This window comes from Crocodylus siamensis, chromosome 11 (assembly GCF_052110815.1).
Source record: "Crocodylus siamensis isolate JL-2025a chromosome 11, ASM5211081v1, whole genome shotgun sequence".
NCBI classification, from domain to species: domain Eukaryota; kingdom Metazoa; phylum Chordata; order Crocodylia; family Crocodylidae; genus Crocodylus; species Crocodylus siamensis.
The window spans coordinates 32,827,720-32,848,122 of NC_143405.1; the positions used below are offsets into that span (position 1 = coordinate 32,827,720).

General features: G+C 43.0%; 1 protein-coding gene across 1 annotated transcript in view; it reads left to right on the forward strand.

Moving 5' to 3' along the window:
* SLC6A11 (solute carrier family 6 member 11) overlaps positions 1-20,403 on the forward strand; it is a 307,236-nt gene that overhangs the window by 9,453 nt on the left and 277,380 nt on the right. Inside the window, exon 5 of the mRNA XM_090021869.1 lies at positions 663-753. Within this exon, the coding sequence (XP_089877995.1) occupies positions 663-753 (91 nt within the window). The remainder of the gene's footprint in view (positions 1-662; positions 754-20,403) is intronic.

Sequence of the window (20,403 nt, forward strand, 5' to 3'; positions counted from 1 at the left end):
TACAGGCTGCTGGGCTGTACTCCTGGCTGCATGCATGCTGTTGCTGCATGCATGCACACAGCGTTTATTGGCAACATCAGTCATATCAGCCAAACAAAGCCGATTGCCAATAATCATTTTTTCTTTTATTGGTGCCAATACAATATGGACCCATATATCAGTGTACCTCTACTTCACAGTTTTTCCATACACCACAGATAACAGTGCACCAAAAAGTAAGTGTCTCACTCTCAGGCCAGTGGAAGATTTTTGCTGTCAGAAAATGGCTTCTGAGCCAACTGTTGCAATTAGGAATTGAACTTCAGTGAGCCATCTGGAGCAAGCGGTATCTTTTAATTTCCTGCTATTCACCCCAACTCAAAGGTGCTTTTTTCTGCCTCAGGCATGTCACTGACCCTTGAAGTTGTATCTGTGCATTCAAAAGTACTGTAAATGAACATAGCATACTGTGTGTGCATATCTTCCTGGGATGGATGTGTGTGAATCAATGACCAAAATGCATTTTTTTCCAAGTGAAGTATTTAAAAATACACGGAAACCCTTCTGTTTTGCTCAAGGATAGTTAAAATTATGTCATTACAGGATGAAAATACTCCGAAGACATGGAGAAGCACGTATGCATATGTGATAGCAATCTTTTTTGTTTGTTTGTTTGTTTATAGAAAATTGTGTGGAATTTCAGAAGCTTAATATGAGCAACTGCAGTCAAATCTCATTACAAAATGCCACTTCTCCAGTCATGGAATTCTGGGAGTAAGTGTATATAAACTTTTCTTTTAACTAAAATCGATTATTTTTTAATATTCTTGATCATGTACAGTTATTTAGGGTTTGTGTCCTGTAGCCCTTGGTGATGTGAGATGTTCAGTCAGAAACTGTTTTCTTGTATAATCCAAAAAGATCAGAAAGAGAATTTAACTTGGTAGAGCATTCTAGAGAAGAGATTCTGTAAGTAGTTTTTTCTGTTTCCCATAGAGTTGTGGAGAGAGGGTATTTTGGGCATAGAGCTCAATTCTGTGTTCAGTTGCATAATAATTTTCCTACTGACTTTAGAGGAAATAACGTAAAAAAAGTAGTATTAGGGAACAAGAGGGAAGGAACTGAAGGTAGTTTTAAATATTTGTTAACTGGTATTTTTCTTAAGGTCTGTACCTTTTACATTTTTTGAGAAAGCTGATAGTCTATGGATTGTATTCCATTATTTTAAAATGGAGAATCTCAATATGAATGGTGATAGTAAAAGGAGGAAAATTAAGTATCTTGTATCTCCTTGATTCAGATTACTAGTAAACTCGGTAATAAAGAGTATCTGTTAACTAATTGAGGGCCTTGTCTTTTAATTCTTTGCTTTGAATTGTGATTAAATTGATTATTCTTCATTAATGCTTTATTTAAATAGGTGTATATGTAACTGCCTTTGCTCTATAAAAACAGTAAGACACTCAAAAATGTGTTGGTTTTAAAGTGACATTTAATTTATAAAAATATGTCACTACAATTAAATATTTTGATGGCATGTTCTATTCATCCTAATCTACAGATAGAGCCTTATTCTGAAGCTGTGGGATCATAATCATAGTAGTGAGACATGGAGAGAGCTTATCATGGTATATATTTTGAACTGCGTCTTAAGTGAGAGAGGTCTACATTGATATAACATAGATGTGCCACTTGCATCATGGTCAATTAGTCTTTCCTTTCAGTTGCATGGGTTATTGAATAAATATATAGTGTTTTTCTAAACAGATTCATTTCAATTACTATGTGTTCCTACTTCACTGAAGGTACTACCATGACCTTAGTATAGGTACATCTGAAGCTTTTCACTTTTCAAGGTAGGTAGAATATGAAACTGAGAATGTTGTTGGCTGGGAAAGAAAATTATGATATGGAGGGAGCAGAGAGGCTGAGGGAAGAGCCTAGCTTGTGAATGGTTAGGAAAAGCCATACCAGCCAGTATGTGGAAGGAGGGTATTGCTGTACATTTTCTGATACTTAAAGATAATTACAATTAAACTATTATAATAGTTAATGAAGAAAGTATGTTCTGTGATCCATTAGCCTTGCTTTTCCATTGTGTTTACTTGTAACACAATTTGGAAAATTCAGCAACATACAGAATCTCACTGAATTATCAAAACAAAGTGATCAAGTTCTTTTGAATCAATACACAAAACCTTAAACCAGATTTGAGCCTGATATCCTATGAATCAATGTGTCAGCAAGTACCTGTTTTTCAGCTTCCTAAAATGCAACTCTGCTAATGATGGAAATACAGATACACTGTTATTTTGTTTTCTACTCAAAACCCACTAAACATAAAGAGAAACAATCTACTGCATTTAAACATAAAACCTGGTCACAGTGGATCTTGAATATACCAAACAATGAACAAGCCAACTGAGTGTTAAATACCTATTTTAATTTTAAAAGGGATGGTCAGATTCAGCCTTCTATTTCTAACTAGCATGTAAATACTGTTTTAAAATGTGTGTTCAAAAGTTGTAAAAAGCATTCAAAACAGATGAGAGAACAACTAAAATATTTTTTTAAAGAAAGGCTCTGATTGGGTGTATTCCTCTGGGCATAAACCTGCACTTGCTTTGTGAATTCAGATCAGCAGTTCTGAGGTGCTTTCCACATTTTCAGTGAGCTGAAAACCTTTGTTAAGAATACATAATGACAGTTACCTTTTGTTATTTATCTGGGGCTTCTTTTCCTTTGTTGTTATTGTGTGGACAAGCTGTTGATAATACTAGCCAAAACACCTTAAGAAAATCAAACTGTTATCTATTTTCTCTGGCCAAATGAAACTGATGTTGCATAACTTTCCCCCATTGGCATCTGCATGTGTTCTAGTCCTGCTGAGGAAGATGTTTGCCGAGTTAAAATTTCAGTGGATAAAACCTTGCATGGTTTCAGGATTTATCAGACAACTAACAAATTTAGGAATTCATTTGTTACAAAAAAATACCAGGAAGTCTAGTTATTTTATCATGGCTGGTAGAAAGTTTAGATTAGAACAACCCATTTTATTATAATTCAGTTATATGTTCTTTACATTTCATTTAGTTTTGTGAAATCAGATTGAACTAATTGCTTATGGGTATGTCTACATGTGATGCTACGTCGCTATAGTAACACTCTACAACAGTGTAGCATCTGTGGGCATCTACACATGACCAGCAGCTATTTTGCTGTAGTGACACACTCCCCCAGTACAGCGCACCGCTATGGCGAAGTAGCTGCGAAAAATAACCATGCATCACACATATGGCACCTTATGGGCTGTTACTGTGCTATGATTTAGTACTTCAAAAAGCAAGTACTAAATTATGGCACAGTAACAATGTCAGCATAGTGACACATATAGACATGCCTTTATATGTACCGGAGAGAGAGAGTTGTTAATAAGTAGTTATTCTACTACCAGCCTAGCAAACTTCTACAGCAAGTGACCTGAAGATAAATGTTGGCAGAAATGTAATTGCACTTAACCACAGATCTTGCTAACATAATGCTGATATAGGGATTTCTCTTGTAAATTATAGCATCAGAAACAGGAGTATTATCAAGGGGCATACCACAAAACAGGCTGGAAGATGGGTTGCAGTTTGGGTAGACTCTGTGCTGAACAGACAACTGTTGCCATTTACACAGTCCTTATATAGCTAGCATGTGACAGCTTCTGGCACTGCAATGACCCAGTTGGGGGAAGAGTTAATTTGCAAAATATTGCCTAATTTCTTTGCAGGTAGTTAGCTTTATGTTTGTGAAAGAGGTTTTATTGATTAGTTTGATTGATTTGGGAGCAGTAGTTCTCTAAACAGTTATGGTATCGGAAGACTATCCACGTTTTGTTCCTAGTTTGTGTAGTGCATAACATAATAGGAGGCCGTGACTGGATTTCTCAGCTATGGCAGCGATACACGTAGTATTAATAGTAATAGTAATAGTAGGAGTAGTAGTAACAGTAACAGTACATTGGCTTATCCATATTCTTTGATGTGCTATGGAGAGCCCAGCTCTTGGGATAAAAGTTGCTTGGTTTATAAACATCTAGTCCTGTTACAATATGTGACTAAAGGTATCAATTAGTGTCAACAATGATATCATTTTTATATTAGTGCATTCTCAGCTAAGGTAGAAGACAACAGTACAATTGTAAAATTCTCAGGCAGGTGCTAAAATGTTTCTTTGATAACTACTACATTACCCCATGATGTTTGTTTGAGTGGTTCAGTTATTCTCCATACTTATAAAAGTTTATTTTAAAAAAATATTATTTATCTTGAAAAGGATACAACAGTTACAGCAGTTCACACTGACATAATGCTCTCTATATTTCAAAGAAAATAGAATAGAATGTACCCATGTCTAGGAGAATCCTGAAAATTTCTGTGTTGTATATATTTTGAAAAACTGAGGAAGGCTTTTCCAAGAAGTTCCCTTTTTTACAGTACTTTTTGGTATTTCACACCGTGCAGGCCAAAGGGCTGGCCATTATTAGTTAAGGTTGAAACTGGATCAGAATCTTCTATGGTTTTGGGGGTGGAAAACTTGTATTGTCCCTGTATATTTCCAATTTTTAACACTTCTGTAGCTTTGTCTGTTCTTTGGTATCCTGCTAGAGCCAAGAAAGTAGCTGTAAATGAGTGTAGTGGGGATGGTTGGAATACTTAGCAGTATAGCTTCTATAATGTACACACAGATTAAATAAATATTCCACAGATTTGAACATAAGACATTTTCTTTTGTTTCACATGCAAGCTTATTTCCAACAACAGTAAGTAACAACTGGGGTTTTCATTAGGTGTGTGTGAAGCAGGCCGTATTCGATTTGGATTTGGCCCAAATTAGGGGACAGTGATTCAGTTTGCTGATTCAGGTCATTGTCCCAATTCGATTTGGCTGAACCCCCTGACATGGCATGGGGCATTCAAGGGTGGGGAAATTTAGCTAACCTGTACCAAAACAATGTCATGCAGATGCAACAGAGCATAACAGATGATGCACACTCCTCAGTGGCAACCCCCCTTGCCCTTTTCGAAGGTACATTTGTCCCCCTCCAACTCATTTTACCATTTTATCCTCTAATATTGTTGCCCTGAGGGGTCAGGCCAACGCTCAGGATCTCAATATTGAGCTGTTAGACAGGAGGGCATGGTGTACAACTGCACATGCACACATAAAAATCAAGCACACACCCCTATTAGGCATATACAGTCACACTACCAGCTCAGGCACATATACAATACACCTCAAAAGTTAGACACAGATCACTAATTAGTATATCATGCACACAATGCGATATATATATATATACAGACACACACATACACACATACACACACACACTAACAACTCAGATACATGCACATTCAAAATAATTCGTCTAGGTTCACTCACACTACACACACCAAATTTAGACAGAATCAGTTACCAACACCGGCACATCCAATAAACAAATGTGGATTATTAATTTATATACCACACACACACACAATGATATCTATCTATCTATCTATCTATCTATCTAGCTATATGTATTCACTAATTTACACACATATCACCCACCTACACATACACACAGATGAATTCCTAAGTTGGGTGTTGTGATGTGTATGGCCCGGTCGTTACAGGCCTGCTACCATTGTATTTCAATTATTTCCAATCACACTCATTCATCGGGGAGCCAATTTACATGGGAGGTATACATGACTCATACAGTTGTGATACACAGGGGATACCTGAGCAGAGGACACAAGATGGAGACTTGACATATAAAATGGAAACTTGACATGACTTTGGTTCACTTACAAACACAAGCCTAAACCATACAATATCCATATGAAACAATAACAAATTAATACAACAATTATAATAATACAATATACAACAGTAAAAATCAATACAAACTTGATAATAATACAATATACAACATTAAAAATCAACACAAACTTAATAATAAAACAGTATAAAACAGTGGATATCCAAAACCAAAATCTTGCTACCAAAATAAAAATGTTTAAAGCTTATCCTTCATCTTAGCTTACTTATACTTATCTATAGGGAATAGAGAGGGAGAGATAAAGTCAGAGATGGTTGGGGAAGGGAAGTGAAAGCAATAAAAAAAAAAAAAAAGAAACTTGGGGTTTTGCTACAATATCACGGAGGAGAAGATGTCTCTGTTACAGACCTGACTGAAGGTGCCTTTTACATCAGGATGTAGAAGCTCATGCTTTTCTGATCAGAGGTCCTAGTTTCAATGCTGCATCAGATCCACTGATAGGTCTAGCATTATACCTTCAAGGACTTTGAAGATTTGAAAAGTTTTGCTTGTGAGCCAATGAGAGAGTGCTGATTGCCAGTGTCCAGACAGTTATGAAGAGATGATTCTGATGGAGATGTAGCAGACCGCATGGTAAAGAAGGATCTCTTTACATTTGGGAACTTTGATCTTATGTTCCTTTTTCTACCGGACTAAACATAAACATTCCTGATATTGATCTAGAGACTTCAACTCAATTAGAGACCTTCTTAGATATCAGCATTAGGAACACTGAAGGAGTCTAAGATCTTGCAGAAGATTGTATTACTCCATCACTTCAAAATCCCCTTTAATCCACAATATAACTAATACAGTAACATCATCTGAGTTAGGAAACAGTCATTACAAAGTCAGTGTTCCCATCCTCAAAAAACTTTAGCAGTGGGTTACGAACCATGGCAGGAAAAATCTGAAAGCTTCACTCCTCATTTTGTTTTGGAGCCCAGTGTTCTCGACATGTTGAATTTACTTCAGAGCATTGTGTTTTCTCACAGATAGGTTTCCCAGTCAAGACATTTAAAGAAAAACTATTTTTTCTCATATCTGTGAAGCTATAGGATGTGCAGTTTTTGGTGCTGAATGTTCATAGTGGAAAAGGTTCATGTAACAACAAGAGTACCAGTCTGTTCAGGCAAGTTGTAGTATGGTCCATCAGAGACAACTGTGACACTAGGTCAGATTGATCTTCAGGTATGATGGGGTAGAAGGTTGGAGCACGTGGAATTCACAAACTAAGGAGGGACTTCATTACCTTGTTGCTTAGGCCTTCCTCGTAGGCAAGGAAATCTTCTGGCAGATGCAAAGGACGCTGAAGTGAGCCTGTGGATTTCCACCACTCCAGTTTGTTACCAGAATCTAGGACTAGAGCTTTGTAATGCCTGGAAAAATAGACAGGCAGACAATGGTTCCATGGTACTAAGTTTCATTCTACTTCAGTAGTTTCCTTTATTGGCTGTGAAACAGCCCAATCCTCTGCTAAAGAACCCCTAGCTGTTAGACTGTCATTCTCTGGAGAGGGTGGCACATTCTCGGCATTTCCAAGTAAAGGCTAGTGAGAAAGAAACATTTTTTGTCAAGGGAAAGGAAAAGTGGCTGTTTTCAGTAAAAAGAAAAAGAATGCCCCCCCCAACCTCCCCCCCCAACTCAACCCCTGAAAGTCAAGAAGGGGTTTTCCTGTTTCTTTCAGGTTACAAATAACCGCAGTGGTCACATTGTTACTAATCCCCACAATCCTATGAAAAGTCATTAGCAAGTTTGGGCCTGATCCTGAGGTGCTGAGTATCCACAAGTATTCAGCGCCTCTCAGGACTACCCCTTTTGTGCCCATCTTTGAAGAGAACATTAAGTCATGCCAGACTTTCTGGTTTCTGTTCAGTTCACAGGAGGCCGTGTGAAAACAGTCCTTTGTTTTGATTCACATGAGCCCTTCATCTGGTTTTGCCTTGAAGCCACAGGCTCTGGCTGCTTTCATTTAAAAGCAATAAATGAGGGTAAGCCTCTCAAAAGGCTAAGCCAGCTTCTTAGTGGTTCTGTGCAGAGTTTTGAGTTTTAATGAGACCTTAAATGAGACAGGTGAATTTCCCATAGTTTTAAATTTTATTTTAAGTAATTTGCATAGCTATATTTGTTATTATGCAAAACAACCCCTCCCCTCCCTGTATTAAAAGAACATTAATAAGATTGCAAAGTTAATCAGTTACTTGTTAGGTAATGCTAGGATTAAGATTTCTTGTGTAACCTTTAAGTCAGTTCTCTTGTTTGTAAGAATTATTTTTCAATAAGATCCATGGCTTCATCCATGGCACAAGATGGATGGTACTCATAGAACAAGTAGCTACTCAAGATTTTTTGTTCATTTTTCAGATCATACTCTGAAGACAGAATTATTAATATCCTCATAGGCATTTCTGTAGTGTTCAACATTTATGTGAAGTGAATCTATACTATTATCCCCATTTTACAGACAGGGATGTGAGGCACAGCAATATTAAGTTCACTAATTTTGGATGCCAAATTTGAACTATTTAAGTTCTGAATTTTCAAAGTATTTAGCATCATATACATTAAGGCAGTGTGTGAATCATTCTTTTTTTAGTGTAGCAGCCAAACCAAATTTAAGTTTTTCTGTTTTTCTTGCTGAATTAAGTTGTATTTTTATAAAAGTGATATTTTCTTTGACACAAAACATCCCTGACCTCACACTGCCCAAAAAAATTCCCCTTGTGCACTTATGAAGAAAAGGTCAAGGGATTGAATTTTTAATCCATCTGCTGGGTGTTTAGAATATACATCCTGGGTATGGGAGACCAAGTTAAATGCTCTCCTCTGCTTTTAAGGGCTTGAAACTACATCACCAACATCCCTAGCCACTAGACATTGGGTTCTCTGATAATCCCAAAACAGACATGGGCCCTTTGTCCTGCTTCAACCCTTCCTCACCTCACATGGCATCTCCCAGAAACAGAGGCATGTTGGTAGGGTTGGTGGAACTGTCCCCTGTGCTTCTGCTCCCAGGAGCAGTGAGAGAGGCCAGACCAAGAAGGTTGTGCCTGGCATTGGACAGACCAGGCAGCATGACTCGCTGGCATGCCCTGGACCTCCTACCCCCATATGTGCCTGTTTGGGCAGGAGGAACAGAGCATGCTAATTCTCTGGATCACCGACTCAGGCTCTGTGAACATTTTATGTACTGAACTGCCAATTGTGATTTGCTAAATATAGCTTCTATATTAGCTAAATTTATGCAGATTTTCAAAAGAATGGGAAATAGATGCTAAGGGCACATTTCCTGGCCCTGGTCCAAAACAGTGGTAAATAAGGTTTAAAAAAAAAAAAAAAAAGATTGTTAAATTTTTTTAACTTTATAAACTTATTTTCTCTTACCTTGATTATCCTGTAAGGGGGAAATATTCTTTGAGAAGAATAGTGTTTCAGAAAGATATAAACAACTGAAAGTATGTTCCTTATAAGTGGAAGTATTAGGCAACCTTAATAACAGAGGGCGGCATGAGCCTCACATAGGAATGCCATTTTTTAACTCTTGGCTACATGGCTAATAATTCAGCAAAGTTGACCCTTTTTCTGATTGTGAATGATTCATGGACAAATTTCAACTTGCATTCCTTACTTATTCAGAACTATTTGATCATTTAATTTGAGGAAGTTGAAGTCCACAAAATACTTGCTGTGACTATTTATTGCTCATACTGGGTTTTTAGCTTTCATCATGCCTGGTTGTTTACCTTGACAAAATATGCAGAAAGCCATGGCTGTTATGTTGGCAAAAGATGTAAGTTGCAGTTTTGGACAAAAAAGGCAAAAGGAACATTGTACACAATTTAAATAAAATGTCCTTTTGTTTTCAGTTACACACTTGCTAAAAGGCCAGTAATTATACATTACTAAGGAAAAGTATCACAAGTGTGTTAAAAGAACAGACAGATATAATATTTATACAACTGAGAATTTTATAAACTTCTGACTAAGAATTCTTGTTTTGATCGTGTGTGATGAACATGCTTAAATTTCATATGTATCTACCTAACTCTCAATGGCATTCTTGATTTGTGTATGATATCTTGCCACCTCTAAACACATCTTCAGCCACACAGGTGCCAGGAACATTCTGAAGAAGCAGTGTTTGCACATAAGAGATATTAAAGGGATCCTTGAAAGTTCTGGAATCACAAACCTTACCCTTCATACAGCAAGATTAGGCAGATCAATCAGTTCTTTCAGGACGATCCAAATTTCACTAAAGACAATTGGAAGTTTCTCCTGAATTCATTGTGTTTTGGGTTAGTTCCATGTAGGATGATAATGGTTATTTTTATTGTATGACTGCCTAGAGGCTTCAAATGAGATAGAGTCACATTACAATCCAATCAGGGATAACAAGCACATCAGTGATACAGTTCTTCCTAGAAGAGTTACAGTCTCAATAGACAAGGCAGGAAAGAGGTAGGAGAACCAGAGCTAAAGAGTCAAAGTGACTTTCCCAAGGTCACATGATAGTTGCAGAACAAGGAGTAGAACACAGATCTTCTGACTTGTAGTCACTGTTCTCTCCTTTTGACTAAAGAGTACATAGCTCACAAACTGTCCATATTTTCTCTCGCCTTTAAGCTTTCAAATTAATAGAAACACATTTCTGTAAACTACCATGGCAGTCTTTTCTTTTTGTTGAATTAGAAGTGATAGAACATTTAAGAAATATTGTTTTTATCTTGGGAGGAAAAAGAACATTTGACACATTCAACTCGGTATATCTTGAATCTTATAGGCGAAGTACAGTTGTTCAGCAACACCAAGGTGGAAGTGCTCTAACCTTTGAGCTTTATTCTGTGCACCCAAGGTTAGGTCGGGAGCAAACAGAACACACATTACATCTTTTGGGAGGGGGGTGGGGTACAAGGCTTACCTACACAGCCCGAGACCAACAGGTAGGGGGGGCTTTTGGAGGTCTCCCACCATGCCCTGTGGGCTCCACAGGCTGTCCAAGGCTCTGGAGCAGAGCTCAATGGCTGAGCCACTCCTGATTGGCTGGTGGGGACTGAGCCACTCCTGATTGGCACAGCACCCCACCTAAACCTGATGAGGCACCGGCTTGTCATGGCATGCACCGTAAGGGTCACAAGCCAGTAGCCAGCGGCCCCATGCATGGCCGTCCCATGTGCCCTGCACCTGCCAAATGTATGTATCAGATGCCTGGGTTTTGTGTGTGTGTGTATGTGTGCATGTGTCAGAAGCCTGGGTTGTCTGTGTGTGTGAATGTAAGCACAGTTGTGTCCTGGATTCTTTGTGTGTGTGTTCAGAAGTCCTTGGTTCTGTGTGTGTGTGTGTGTGTGTGTGTGTGTGTGTATGCATGTATATGTGCATGTGTCTGGGATGCCTGGGTTCTTTGTGTGTGTGAGTGTTCACAATGCTTGGGTTCTGTGTGTGTGCATGTGTCATGAGGCCCTATGTGGCCCAGCTGGACTGTCGAAGGAGCTCTTCAATCACAGACTGGGTCTGGCACTGCAAGCACATGTGGCACAGAGATGGGGGAGAAGGCAAGCTGCCCATCGATATGTGTGGCCCTGGCCTTGTACTGTGGCAAACTGTCCAGATCTGCAAAGCCCTGGCCAATTAACTCCTTATTTGTATAGATTGGGAGTGCTCCCTGGATGAGTAGGGCCTGAGGGCTTTGAGTGCCTTTGCCCTGGCATCAGGTTGTGGGTCTCTTGCTATGGGCTCCTCTGGCCCCACATCACAAGCAGCACTGACCACAACCCAGACTGTCCAGACACCTTTCCTCTTGTCCTCCCTCTCCCAACCCTCCCCCAGTTCTCAAGGACACACACCAGTATCTGGGGTAATGCAGTGTGAGGAAGGGACATGCTTCGGTTTAAAATGCTGTAATTGCCAAAATTTAACTCTGTCTAATAAAAAAAAACTCGTTGAACATTGCCCATGTCTCATCTTGGACCTTTCTCCCAAAGCAGGTAAGAGAACCTGGAAGGGGGTTTGGAGTCGGGGGGAATGCTGCTGACCTGAGACCTCAATAAATATGAAACCTTGGAGAGGAGGCATGGGGTAGAGGGCTTTTAACCCAGCATCCTACTTTCAGGGGTCTGGCATCAAGACCAGGGGCTTCTTCATGTAGGAGCTGAACAGCTGCGTGATCCTAGATCAGATATCTGTCTGAGAGAGCTATGGGCCTGCAGGTGGCTGCTGGGCTTGGGGGTGTGCAGAGGCTGCAGGTCAGGAAACATTACTGCAGTGAGTGCCAAAGACTACTGGCTGTTTCAAAAGGGACCTCCCCAGCCTCTCAACTTCTGTGGCAAAGCCAGCTCCTCGGACCATGGACCCACAGCCCTTGCCAATACCTGGGGCTCATGTCAGGCAGCCAGCCCAAACTGGGGGTCTACCTATCCCTGACATGTCTATGACACTCCCACACAGTGGGACCCAGGCCAGGAGTGGGGCCATGGGGAGTAGAAGAGCCCCCCCCGGGGCTTCCTTGCTGGCAAGTGGATGAGTTGGAGTTACTAGGGTCTTCTGCCAGAAGCTGCTCCAGTGATTGCTTCACCCAGTGAGATTGTGTGCCTCCCGTACTCCCATTCTGAGTACTCTTATGCTCCTTTGGAATTAGCTTGGAACCACTTTGGGGGCCAGGGCATACAGTCCTACCACCAACAGTCCAGGATCATGACTCCTTATCCTGACACTGCAACTCTTTCATGGGATGTCTTCTTCAAACAGTGGGTGGCCATCTGGAGTCCCGGTCATGTGATTTAGCAGATCTGGTTTTCCATCCACAGGTGCTGAGCCTGCAGACAAGGGGGAGAGGTTGCTTAGTTTGCAGGCATGATGGTGGGGGTGGGGTCAAGTCTGGGGCTGGGATGGGGCCATGATTTGGGGACAGGAGTTGGGGGTTACCCTGAGGGGTCGAAACAGTGAGTGCCTGAGCCATGAGAGTCAGATTCAGCCAGTGCCCATTGGAATTCAATCATAGATCAGATCAGAGGGGAAGGGAAAAGGTTTTGTTGGGCTACTTGCCAGCCTGTCCAGGTGTGGAACCTGGGAGTCGCCTTGGCAGCCCTGGTATACAGGAATCCTTCCATCACGTGTCCTTTTCCTGGTCTGGGAGAGAGGGAGGGAGGGAAGACTGGGGGTATTTTGACAAGGGGATATTTTTTCTTCATTCCTTCAGTGGTTGTCAGACATAACTGTGTCCTATGTGCTGTCCTTGACCTGGGGGTGCTCTCTGAAAAACTTCTGTTTACCCTTTTGCCAGCTGAGATCAATAAACAGTATCAATGCTTTTCCATGAGTGCATTGTGGGGAGGTGCAGCTATAATGTGAACATAGTTGAGGTATCTTTGCTTAGTTTTTAGTCTCCCATGGAGGCCAGAATGTCCCTGAGAGATGTAGAAAAGATGTGTCAGTTGGGCAGATTTATGATCCCATTGAATGGGGCATGCTCTCTTAAGTGCCCAAGGGTCAGGGAGGGGGAAACTGGTGCCTTGGCTGGAATCCAGGTTTCAGAAGGGGAGGGTGGGGGGAAAGCAGTAAATTCACATGCCTCCTATGCCTCAGCATTCCCAACCCCTTCCCCTCTCTTTCTGGCCCCAACCCCTTTTTGGGTTACTCAGTCATAATGGCCTGAGATAGGGCTATGACCTGTTGCAGCCACAATTCCCTCTGATGCCCTACCATCATGGGTTTCATGGCATCCTTGCACATGGCCTGACGCATTAGGAAAAATGTCAGGAGGAGTGACCATTGGTCAAGATGACTGAGCAAGTGCAGTAGTCAGTACTATGCTGGTACTGGGGCGGGCTGGTATGTGCTCTGCAGCTGTGGAGGGGTGTTCTGAAACATGGAATAGGACTCGCTTTGGAATGGCCGTGGCCTGTGTATGGGGAACGGTGTCATGGGGCCTCCCTGTGTCTTCTCCTATTTCAGCAGGGTCCCTGTGGGCAATTCCTCTGGAATTTCCTTAATCCTGTGGGTGTGGGGGAAAGCATCTTTCTTGGTCTTGGTGAGGAAGTGGGACAGGTTCTTGTAGAATGACATGCTCTGCCCCCAGCCCACAGCCCACTTTATAGCATCAAACAAGGAGTAATAAAGCATCCTTATCACCTTGGCCTTGGTGATGCACTGCACCCAGTCTCTGTTGTGTCCCCTCTTTTGAATCTTCTGGGCAAAACACTTGGAGACATCTTTGATTCAATGCTCTATCTGGAGCTGGTTCTGGATTTCCTCTTCACCTCAGATGTTGGTGAGATTCTTTATTTCCCTGAACTGCAACTTGCATTTTCTTGGGCTTGGTTGGTGATGGTGGATGGGATGGATTCATCCATGGTCCACACAGCAGTGCCCACAGTGTCACAGTGTCCATGAACAGGTGAGGGTCTAGCTGTGAGGGGGTAAGTAAAAGGCTGGAAGGGTGGATGGTTGCATGGAAGCAGCAGCAGATGTGCAAGCTGCAGTTCGCAGAGTGTGGTTCTTGCTCTCACTTCAGAGGCTTGGGGCCCCTGCTCCTGCTTCACCTGGGCTCCACTACTAAGGTAATCCCCAAAACCTTGAATTGTTCAGAGTCTTTCAGCTGACACCCTCATGATTCTGGCAATGACACATACTCTGCCTAGACTGTAAAATTCAAGAGTCCATAGGCCATGTGGTCCCTAAAGTTTCAATGGTGTGTATGTATTTTCCCTGGCTTAGAGGTTTAATGCCCTACTCAGTCACATCCCCCCACACACTGAACTACCTAGTTGACCATCCAATTATCTGATCAATTTTTGAAGAAAAGAGGGAGTCATAGAATCACAGAAAATTGGGGTTGGAAGGGACCTCAGGAGGTCATCTAGTCCAACCCCTGCTCAAAGCAGGACCATCCCCACCTAGATAATCCCAGCCAGGGCTCTGTCAAACTGGGTCTTAATAACCTCCAAGGATGGATATTTAACCACCTCTCTAGGTAACCTGTTCCAGTGCTTCACCACTCTCCTAGTGCAAAATATTTTCCTAATATCCAATGTAAACCTCCCTTGCTGCCACTTGAAACTATTACTCCTTGTTCTGTCATGTGTCGCCACTAAGAACAGTCCACCTCCATCCTCTTTGGAGCCACCCTTCATGTTGTTAAAGGCTGCTATCACATCCCCCTTCAGTCTTCTCTTCCCCAAACTAAATGAACTCAGTCTCCTCAGGCTCACCTCATAAGTCATGTTTGTTGTTCTCTGCCGGACCATCTCCAACTTGTCCATATCCTTTCTATAGTAGGAGGCCCAAAACTGGACACAGTACTCCAGATGTGGCCTCACGAGTGCAGAATAGAGGGGAATAATCATTCCCTTTGATCTGCAGGCAGTACTTCTACTAATGCAGCCCAGTATGCTATTAGTCTTCTTGGCAACAAGGGCACACTGCTGACTCCTATCCACCTTATTGTCCAATGTAACTCCCAGGTCCTTTTCTGCAGAGCTGCTGCTTAACCAGTCAGTCCCCAGACTGTAGTGGTGCATGCAATTCTTCTGTCCTTAGTGCAGTAGTTTGCACTTGTTCTTGTTGAATCTCATGAGATATCTTTTGGTCCAACCCTCCAATTTGTCTAGGTCACTCTGAATCCTAGCCCTACCCTCCAGAGTATCTACTACACCCTTCAGTTTGGTGTCATCTGTGAAATTGCTGAGGGCGGAACCCATCCCATCTTCCAGATCGTTTATGAAGAGATTAAACAAAACTAGCCCCAGGATCAACCCCTGGGGCACTCCACTTGATCCTGGCTGCCAGGTAGACATTGACCCATTGATAACTACCCATTGAGCCTGACAATCCAGCCAACTTTATATCCACCTTACAGTCCATTCATCCAACCCATACTTCCTCAGCTGGTTTGCAAGAACACTGTGGAAGATGGTATAAACAACCTTGTTAATGTCAAAGTGTATTACATCTAGTGTTTTTCCCGCATCCATAGAGCCAGTTACTTCATTATAGAAGGCATTCAGATTGGTCAGGCATGACTTGCCCTTGGTGAATCCATGCAGACTGTTCCTAATCTCCTTCTTATCCTCCAAGTGCTTAGAAATAGATTCTTTGAGTAACTGCTCCATGATTATTCTGCGGACCGAGGTGAGGCCGACTGGTCTGTAGTTCCCTGGATCCTCCGCCTTCCCTTTCTTAAAGATGGGCACTATATTTGCCCTTTTCCAATCATCCAGGTACTCTCCTGATTGCCATGAGTTTTCAAAGATAATGGGCAGTGGCTCTGCAGTCACATCGGCTAATTCCCTCAGCACCCTTGGATGCACTGCATTCAGCTCCATGGACTTGTACACTTTCAGCTTTTCTAAATAGTCCCTAACATGTGCTTTCAGCACTGAGGGCTGCTCACCTTCTCCCTAATCTGTGTTGCCTGGTGCAGTAGTCTGTGAGCTGACCTTGCCCATAAAAACCGAGGTAAAAAAGAGGCCTTGAGTACTTTAGCCTTTTCCTCATCATCTGTCATTAGGTTGCCTTTCCCATTCATTAGGTCACCCACACTTTCCCTGATCTTTCTCTTCTTGCTAACATACTTATAAAAACCCTTCTTGTTACCCTTCATGTCCCTTGCTAGCTGCAACTCCATTTGCACTTTGGACTTTCCTGACTTTATCCTTGAATGCCTGAGCAATACTTTTGTACTCCTCTGTCCCAGCCACCAGTGGGAGGGTTCAGGATTGAGAGAGTGGTTGGGAGTAAAAAGGGCAAGAAAGGTTTATTGACTTAACAAACACACAACTACACGTAGTAACAAAACAACAATGACAGACAGTAAAAATTTGCATTGGCAACTTATAGGCAGTCCCCTCTGATGCCTGATGTACAACAAATTCCTCTTCTATAAAGCTCAGTGAAGTCAGGTGTCCCCAATCTGCATTGTCCGAGGGGTACTGGGAAGGATGCTGGTATTCAGTCCTAAGACTCCTCAAGATCCACGGGCCCACCGAATCCAGGTCAGCAGCTAATTTTAAATCAGTAGATTCACTCACACTGTTGCATCTTCCTTCTAATGATTTCCGGGTGCGCTAGCCAATTTATAACTGCTGAGCCATGCTGACAACTTACAGCCATTCAGATTCTCCCACTGCAAACTTTCCTTAGGACTGATCAATAACAGTACAAGCCTTTGCATTCTTCTGATGAGGTTAATTTTGACTACGCCACAAGGCCTACTACTACTTCTACAAGGCCTTACTAAATTTACTATGCCTCACTACCAATGTTCCCTCTAAGGAGCAGTGGTCTGTGAGCATGCCGCCTCGGTCCGGAGTGGGACACTTACCGAACAAGGCTGGGGGCCGGAGGCTGGAGCCAGGGGCTGGTGGCTGGAGGCTGGGGCTGGGGGGCAGGGACTGGAGCTGGGGGCCAGAGGCCGGGGCTGAAGCTTCGGGCCAGGGGCCAGAGACCAGAGCCCAGGGGGTGGAGCTGGGGGCCAGGGGCTGGAGCTGGGAGCTGGGGGCCAGGGGGTGGAGCTGGGAGCTGGGGGTCAGGGGGTGGAGCTGGGGGCCAGGGGCTGGAGCTGGGAGCTTGGGGTCAGGGGCTGGAGCTGGGAGCTGGGGGTCAGGGGCTGGAGCAAGTGCCTGGTGCAGGCTTCCTGGCTCCGGGAAAGTGCTCTGCTCCCCCACATCGGGGCCGGAGCCTCACTCGGGGCAGGCAGCAGCTTATCCCCAAGGTGAAGCAATGCAGGGATGGAGGCTGGGGTGGGGGGCTGGCTCAGGCTCTGCTAGCTCTGGGGAAGCATTCTGCTGCCCTGCATCAGAGCCAGGTTGTGGAGCACTTCCTGGGAGCCAGTGGAGCCTGCGCCAGGCTCCCGCCCCAGCCTCTCTTGGTGCGCTGCCTTGAAAAGGCTGTGCACAGGCACACTTTTAGTTGTGCATGACTGTGCATGTGCACACCTTAGAGGGAACCTTGGTCACTACATACAAGGCCTCACTAATCTTTTACTTTAATTAGGCTCTTAGTGGCAACATACAGCTTACAATATCTAAACAAACAACAAAAACACCTGGTCTAATCCTTACAGAGCACTCAGCAAACACCTTTATCACACAGACATAATTTTCAGCTGTAACACTCCACCCCTTGCTTGCTGAAGCACTGTGATAGCTACAGTTGAGATGCTAAAGCTACATACACTACATCAGGGAATGAGGAGGGAACTTTAAATTTAACTTGCATAGCATGGATAGATTTACAACAAGAATGGTTAAAACACCATTTAGCTGTTGCCACTAGGGCAATACAGAGCACTATGACACTTAAGATGGTTAGCCACATAGTTGAGGTGATACCTGGTGACATGCGAACAGTGCAAATTACATCATACCATTTAGATGGCTTGGGCACGTTGACAGCCGAATTGATGATCCCCCCACCCTCCCGAGCAAGGAGGGCCAACTGAGTTCCTTGCCGAGCTTTTGCATCAAGGCTTTGAAGCTTATCTTTTACCTTATTCCAGTCTTCTAACCATGGCATGTCCACATCTGATACCCATTAGGTGGGTATCGTAAAGTTGAAAGTTAAGGTCTCAGAAGAAATTTCCGGGCATTTCAGGGCAATAGTACAGTTACTTAATTGCAGCAGAGCAATGGCTCTACTCTTACCTCCTAAGCAACATGAATTGGACAAAGCCCAGGTGGTACCACTTTTATACACTAAGACCTGGTCCTTAACAAACACGTTGCCCTATTGTCACATATGACACATTAGGTAGTGTGTGTACGCAGGTTATGTTAAGTGGGCTGCGAGGCCATCCTCCCCATAGGGTCCCTAATATAATTAAAGTGTTACTGATTTGAACTAAGGGGGATTGTGCCATATATTGATGGCCATCTGGGGTAACTATCTTCCATATGGGGCAATGCAGATTCCAGTCCCAAAGGCATCCTCCTCCTAGCTGCGTGCTAAGCAAATAGGCATTGGTCCAGTTTCCATCTTTTACCCCCTGCACCAGGAATGAACACTTTTCTTTATCACAGCCTTTCCAAGTGGTAATCCAGGTACTTTGATAGGGGTATCTTTCTTTAAATGTTGCAGGCATTCCATGATGCTCTAAGCCAGGGGGGCATTTCCTCTTTTTAACAATGTTTATTACCTGGGAAAAAATGCATGTTTAATTATAACTGAACTTGTGCATAAGCAGTACTCCAAGTTTGATTTTTGTCCGGTCTAAAAGCAGTGTCCATCATGGCCTGGGCAAGATGGGCTGTCTCCAATCCTATATCAGTTAGCAATTCATCAGTGTGCTCCAAAGTTTTACCTTCAAGCATGCCTCCCCTAGTGAGCAGCCCTACTGCCTGTCAGAAATTAGGTACTCCTTCAGTATTTTTCTGGGGTTTATCTAAGTTCCATACATTCATAGCTGAGTTAAGTCCATCACAAAGATAACCTGGAGCATCTCTTTGTTTGCGGGACCCAACTGTATTTGTGGAATGGAAAATGGTCATTCCCACCTAAGTAACCCTTCAGCTACGCAGGCTCCTGCTGAACATTTTGGAAAGGTAGCTCGGACATATTATTGTTCCACTCTGAACAGTACTTGGGCAGTGAAGAATGAAGCATTTAGGAGGGTTGGGATTTTAATCTGTGACTTCCACCAGGGTGTGGAGTTATACACGGATGATGTCGGGGCCTCCCAGGGGGGAACGGCCAGAGACAATAGTGAACACCTCATTCTCTCACAGATCATGTTTATCCTTCCTTCCTTGGGAGCCCGTAACCATGCTTCACCTCCCAGAGAGCAGAAGACATGCGAACAGTCGCTCATGGGGATGATGTTGTACTGCCCTGGCAGAATAATAGCACTAATCTGCTTTAGGAGTCCCACTGGTATAAAAGGATGGGGATAAGTGGTGGAGACTTGTGGATACAGCCTCCTTCTAGTTGTATTAAAGAGGGTACCATTTCACCATGCCTCAATGTAGGTATGATTCACAAACCAGTAATAACTTTATTCCAACCTGTTGCGCGCCCTCCCACCTGGTGGGCTTCACACCATCGCTGGAGAGTGTTGTCAGCTATAGGAATGGGAGGGGGTAGATTTTCCCATAAACCCAGTGGCTCAAGAGGCTGAACAGATGCAGAATGCACTATTGGGGGCACAGACTTCGGGGCATTGAGCTCAATGGGGTTTCCCTCAGGAAGTATGTAACAACAAACCCATAAATGAGCAGAGCTGCAACAATTACCTCCCCTCCCACAGTTAGCCATTCCAGCCTTCAGGTAGGGAATGTACTCAAGATAATAACTGGTGCCACAGGTGCAATGACCACCTTGCCAGACAACTATCTTGTTTCTTCTATTCAGAGACCAGGATTTCACTTGCTTCAGGGTGGCAGGTTTCTTCTAATATGGATACTGTGGCTGGACCACATGAAGGTCATTTGAGTGTGGTTCCGGGGGATGCTCTTCAGGGTCAGGCCACTCCTTTAGATCTTCAGAAGCAAGTTCATTAATATTTGGGTAATAAGAAGGATAGTAGACACGCCCTACCCAGGAAACACAATAAGGTACTAGTAAGAAGAATAGTTATAACAGTC